A 6,026-nucleotide genomic window follows, 5' to 3' on the forward strand; every position below is an offset into this window, starting at 1 on the left:
GGGCACTGAGATGAGGATTTAAATATTTAGCTGTAATACCTACTGATGGCACTTAAACTTGCCTGCACTAAAGTACGAGGTTTCTTTATGCCCTCTGGGTTGGATTTAAAAGATGTCTAGGCTACAGACGTCAAAGGAAATATATTAGATTTTTGGAGGATTTCAATGCACAATAGTGTGCAAAAAAAATAGTGTGTCCTGTGAAGTTGATTTGGGGTCAAATGTCAGAGCAATTTTGTACTATAGTGCAGGCTTGACCTACAACAACCTCTGGATGGTTGGCACGGTTGCCGGCAACCATAATTCTAGCTGCCATCATACAAATTAAGTATGGCATAAAAAACAACAGTCAAATTTTATCATTAACTTCTTTAGATGCACTGTAAAATTTTATAGTGTACTTAATATTGAACCCAGTATGCGATATTCCAGTGGGGTTTATTTCTGCTTGTTATTGTAGCAATATCAGTACATACACAATTGTGACTTTTATGTAGTTTATCGTATTTACAGTAAATGACCTAAAATTTCACCCAGGGCGACGTTTCAGGTTTTTCCTGATACTCGCAGTTCTGTTAAGAATAGTGTTTTGGGATTTATTTGGAAAGTAGATACTGTTAAATTGTAAGTTTCAGTAGCAAACATTCGTGTGCCTCCAAACAATTCACTTTTAGGGGAAAACTTTGAGGGCATTTACGATTTGCCTTGTTTTTATGATTTTATATAGTTTTACGTTGCTTCTTTCCCTTGATGTTGTAGAGGGGCTTCCATACATTTGATAGGAGGACACAATAATGAATACGGGGTTCCCACATGGGGTGGTGCCCACAACAGCGAGCGACTGCCCCCGACCATGGTTCATGCACCATGCAGTAGACCCTCACCACCAGCCCATCACAGAGGGGTACCACCTCCCCCAGCCTCAGCTCCCGACCCACTCCCAGGCCTCCCGACCCCCCAGCCACAACCAGATAGAGCCACCCAGGCTGCCTTCTCATAGCCACCACGAGCAGAGTCGCTTACCTAATCACGGTCACCACGAGCAGCAGAGGTCGCAGACGCACACGCATCACGGACAGCAGCGTGTGGGTGCAGCATCCCATAGTCAGCAACCAAGGGTACAACATGACCCGAGCCGGATCCCAAGCCCTGTTCAGTTGGGTATGCCTCGGATGTTGAGCCACTCTATGGATCAAGCAAGAATGTCTGGCCACCCGTACTCCCGTGAGCAGGCTGGAATGAATAGTCACCCGCAAAACGAGCCAATACGAGTCCCGAGTCGTTCGCAGCTGGAACAGCCGCGGATTCCCAGCCCATCCCAGCATGCTATGCCAAGCATGACGGGCCATGGGCTGAGAGAGCAGCAGCGAATTCCAAGCCCGTCTCAGCACGGATTACCTCCTATGTCGTCGCACAGTCTACACGAACAGCCGCGAATTCCTAGCCCAGCTCAACACGGCCTCCCTCCCATGGCAGGTCACGGTCTACGGGAGCAGCAGCCCCGGATACCCAGCCCTAACCAGCACGGCCTAACCTCCATGGGTAGTCACAACCTTCATGAGCAGCCCAGAGTCCCGAGCCGGACCCACTTGGATCAGTCCCGTATCCCAAGTCCCGCACAGCACGACCACCCGGAAATGTCTACGCACTCTAACCATGGCCAGCCCAGGATAGGCGGCCATGCTCAGGCAGAGTCCACAAGTCATCCACAGCATCCGCAGCCTCATCACGAGCAGTCTCGACACGATAACCCAGGGCATCAGAACCGTATGCAGCAGGGACATGGGTCCCAGGACCAGCCCAGGATGTCCGGTCACACATCCCACGAGCAGCTCAGGATGTCCCATCATAATCCCATCGAACAGCCCAGGATGCCGGGTCACAGTTCCCATGACCAGCCCAGAATGCCCAGTCATGGGTCCCATGATCAGCCTGGAATGGGCGGCCACGGTTCCCATGAACAACCGAGGATCCCAAGTCGGTCTCAGCATGATTCCATGATACATGAGCGGCAGTCGGATCACCATGCTAAGCAACCATCTATGGATGCCCAACGACCCTCTGGAGACCAGCCAGGATGCCTGGATATACAAACTATATCGGAGGTAGGTTGTTTTGTGTCAAATTTTATTTCTACGCGGCAAAACAGACATTCATATACCGGACATCAACCAAATATAGATGTCCCAGGTCATTAATTACAAGGCCAATTCCCAAAACAATGTCCAACACAAACCATCAAAGAACTAAGAACGTAATCAAAGTCCGAAGTTAGCAGGGAATGCCCACCATAAATATCTGTGATATTATAGCATGGCGCTGATCATCTATTAACTTTTCGTGTTATAACAATATATGTATTTCTAATGATTAATGGAACAGCCATTGTTTTAAAGCAGGTTTCCTCTCAAATTTGCTCTTCCCAGAGGCCCTCTATAATAATACATGCATGTTAAACAAGTACAAATGGCATATAGAAGTTTCCATTTTTTAGAAACATGAAAACAGTCAGTAATACATCACTGCATATATACATGTACATGTTGAATTCTTAAATAAACAGACATGTGTTCCAGTTTACTGGTTGAAATAATTTTGCAAATAACATGACTTAAAAGCACTAGGAGTATTGTGTTGTTTTGATTAGGCATTGTAAACTGTTCCAATCATGACAGCCGACCACTGTGAAAGAGTTTTTATAATAGTTAGAGTTGTACTTATCGAAACGAAGGTTGTTGATGGTTGATTGAAGCATGAGTAACTTATTGTGTACTGTTCTGTTCTTAACGAGGTACATCGTTAACTGTTTACATGTATCCTGAGCCAATCTGAATTGTGTTATTTCTTGTCTGGTGTCTATACTTGTCAAACTAAATGCTTTCCCAGCAAACATTTGTCCCAACATTGAAGGTTTATACATGGTGTGATTACAAAGGGTATAGTACTTGGATATAATATGAAAGACTCACAGTGTAGAGATTGAAACGTGTGTAGCAACAGCAGGGTGATAGCTGGCGGATGGTCACATGCCGTCAGTGATACACAGCCTCTTCAGTCTTGTCAATTTACCACAGTTAAATGCTTAAATTGTGCCAAATTATGAGTACACAAGTCACACAACCTGACCTATCTGCAGAACTGATGCTGAATTATGTGAGAACAAAAAAGAATGCAGTTACTTGTAATTTATTAGATGTCACTGCATGGAAAGTAAAAACAGCCCTGTGACGAAAGTGTGACAGTTGTTGGCAAATTGGTCTCATTTATCTGGTGAAAATCTGGCCGCTCGTTAATTGAGGAGATCAGTAGATGTATGTTTCATTAATTTACATGTATCAGTTTGAAGTAATTGATTCTTTATGTGCCACAGCCTAGAAGCACAAATCAAACAAATAAATCTTTATTGGCCAGTGTCAGTATGAACTAGAGAAACATGTATGAATAAGCAACTAAATATCTAAGCTACAGTTCATGTATATTGGCTAAAAAGAGCAGACCAGGTGTCCCAAAACATTAGGTGCCAGGTCTCACAAAATTTCAGAAAATTTTCAGAGAATTGCTTAAGTGTGCAGTGTTTTGTCAAAGTCCAACTTGGAGTGTTCGTCACTATGACTTTGAGTGAAACATTTCAGCAGAATAGTATTAAAGAAAGAGAACTTAGGAATTTTCAAGAAACTGTGCCAAAGCTGTGGATGGTTGTGGGTTTTCCCCCTGGGCTCTGAATGGTTTCCTCCCAGCATAATGCTGACCACCATCAAATAAGTGAAATATTCTGGAGTATGGGCGTAAAACACCAATCGAAAAAATGAATAAACAAATGAAACTGCGCCCAGTACCTGAAGTAATATTTTCTATCATTTATTTTTGGGGCAAAATTTTTGGTCATTTACAGTGTTTAAAGGAATACAGAATCAACACTTATTGGCTGACAGTGGGGATAGGTTACCTGGGTTAAGCCTTGCAGGCTTGGTCACATTTGAATAAATGTACCATACCTGAAATTCAGCTTAGGCCAGGCATAGCCTGGGCTTGTCTATCTCTCACAGCATCCAATCAGAATCGACAAGGCATAGCCTAGACTTGTTTATCTTTCACAGCAGCCAATCAGAATTGCATCCCTGCATCCCTTTCAGGTAAATTGTCCTGGTAACTACATGTACACATGATGTATGATGTACTGAAGAATTCTCCTATCCTGTTTGCAGACAATCCGCCAGATGACTAAGCAGCACGGTGTTGCTGTGACAAGCGGACAGAATGAGTACTTTCCCTTGCCCCTGCCCTTGTGTTCTCTTGGCCAGGGGCTGCCACAGTTCCCCAAGCCCACCCAAGGTCTTTTGCCCTATCTGCCTCCAGGAGGGTTCAAACCAACAGACACTCCGCTTCTCAAGTGTACCCACTGTACAGAGATGTTTGCCACCCCTGTGCAGTTACAAAGTCATATGATTGGGCATTATGAAATGGCGCTAAGGTCGCTCCCTGCTAGTGCTTTCTCCGGAGATGGGAGGGGTGGGGACATGCCCACTGTCATAAAAACTGAAAAGGACGCCAATGGACATCCTGATCAGTTCATGAACAGAAAAGACATGGGCTGGAAAGATATGAACACTAATCCCGCTGCTGCCACCAAAAGTGGAGGGGGCCATCTTGGACAGCCTGTTTCCATGGAAACTGATGGCCAGCTACCCACAACCAGTGAGCAGAATGTAAACACAACCCAGAAACCGCAAAAACCAAAAGCCGAGAAAAAGCATGAGTGTGCCACGTGCAATAAGCGCTTCACGAGGACTGATCATTTGAAGCGACACGTGATGAAGAGTCACCCAGAGGTCATAGCGGCTGGATCCTCGGGCATGGCAACTTGCACGCCTCAGCATCTTGGTCTTATACGAAACGACCCCACACAAATACTTGCCAAGAAAAATGAGGGTCAACACCAGTGTTTCATTTGTGGAAAGCGTTTCAAACGCACAGATCATCTGAAACGCCACATGGCAAAGAGTCACGCTGACCTGTTACCGACGGAGTCCAGTCGCTCACTGCTCATGAGGTTTGATATTCGTGCTATGTACGGCGACGCAGGTCCTCCACCCAAACCCGCCAAGCCAAGACCTCCCCCCGTTGTGCCTGTCTACACAGAATCCGAGAAGCTGGAGAAACGCCATGTATGCATCACATGTGAGAAACGCTTTAAACGCCAGGACCATTTGAAGCGCCATATGACAATTCACTCTGAGGAAAAGCCTTACAACTGCGTCCTTTGCGGAAAAGGGTTTCGCCGTGAACATCATGTCCAGCGCCATGAGCGCACGCACACTGGCGAAAAGCCCTACGAGTGCGTGACGTGCGGCAAAAAGTTTGCCAGAATAGACCACATGAAAAAACATAACAAGAGCCACCTGTTTGATGGCATTCGCAAGCCAGGCCAGAAGTTGAATCCCGCTCTGCCATCTCTGAATGTCCCTGTGTCGCAACCAATGTGTGAAGAAATACCAAATATATCCTGACAGTTGTTTTCTTCAGAGTGATCAAATGTGCAAAAAAAAAAAAAAAAAAAAAAGGCTGACCGTCTTTTTTTTCAGACTGACATTTGATGATGCGACAGACCAGATAGGATGTAGCCTTTTCATATCGGATACATGCAGGTGTAGAAACTCTGTATATTGCACGATGGGAATATGTGCTGGGGCGAAAAAAAACCCAAAGCCTGGTGACATTTATAGGCTGTATTCAGTAGTCAATGCGTGTTGGTAAAAACACCCAATTCAGCAAATATCTCTGACAGAGACTCGAAAGGCCAAAGTTTCTTTTCCAATATTTGCTTCGATGAAAAGCTGAGGGAAAAATGCATTAAATGGGCCAATATGAAAAGACAGAGAATATGTCAATTTTTATGTTGTATATTCACACCAAATTGCGTATTGGCCCATCTTGTGTGAACTTGAGTGAACCGTTACACACTTTTTTTTTCTTACAGAGGCCATAGCAGTTTACACACTACAGATTCAGACCGAACTTGAATTCAG

At 44.9% G+C, this 6,026-nt stretch overlaps 2 protein-coding genes across 2 annotated transcripts; both read left to right on the top strand.

The window, feature by feature from the left end:
- The first annotated feature begins 1,202 nt into the window (after positions 1–1,202).
- On the top strand, positions 1,203–1,852 carry LOC135464895 (uncharacterized). Its single transcript, XM_064742463.1, has 2 exons — positions 1,203–1,701; positions 1,794–1,852. The coding sequence occupies exons 1-2, from the start codon at positions 1,203–1,205 to the stop codon at positions 1,850–1,852; spliced, it is 558 nt and encodes a 185-aa protein (XP_064598533.1).
- Positions 1,853–1,867: 15 nt separating this feature from the next.
- On the top strand, positions 1,868–5,507 carry LOC135464897 (zinc finger protein 572-like). Its single transcript, XM_064742464.1, has 2 exons — positions 1,868–2,105; positions 4,206–5,507. Exons 1-2 carry the CDS (start codon positions 1,872–1,874, stop codon positions 5,505–5,507), a joined length of 1,536 nt encoding a protein of 511 aa, XP_064598534.1. The 5' UTR covers positions 1,868–1,871.
- The last annotated feature ends 519 nt before the right edge of the window (positions 5,508–6,026 follow it).

The sequence above is a fragment of the Liolophura sinensis genome, chromosome 4 (genome assembly GCF_032854445.1).
Source record: "Liolophura sinensis isolate JHLJ2023 chromosome 4, CUHK_Ljap_v2, whole genome shotgun sequence".
Classification (NCBI taxonomy): Eukaryota; Metazoa; Mollusca; class Polyplacophora; order Chitonida; family Chitonidae; genus Liolophura; species Liolophura sinensis.

Excerpts from the sequence above, each read along its gene's own strand:
- LOC135464895 (XM_064742463.1), top strand. The coding sequence starts at position 1,203 with ATGTCTGGCCACCCGTACTCCCGTGAGCAGGCTGGAATGAATAGTCAC. Across the intron at positions 1,702-1,793 it reads TGCTCAGGCAGAGTCCACAA|GACCAGCCCAGGATGTCCGG; the intron begins GTCATCCACAGC and ends CATGGGTCCCAG.
- LOC135464897 (XM_064742464.1), top strand. The coding sequence starts at position 1,872 with ATGCCGGGTCACAGTTCCCATGACCAGCCCAGAATGCCCAGTCATGGG. Across the intron at positions 2,106-4,205 it reads ATATACAAACTATATCGGAG|ACAATCCGCCAGATGACTAA; the intron begins GTAGGTTGTTTT and ends TCCTGTTTGCAG.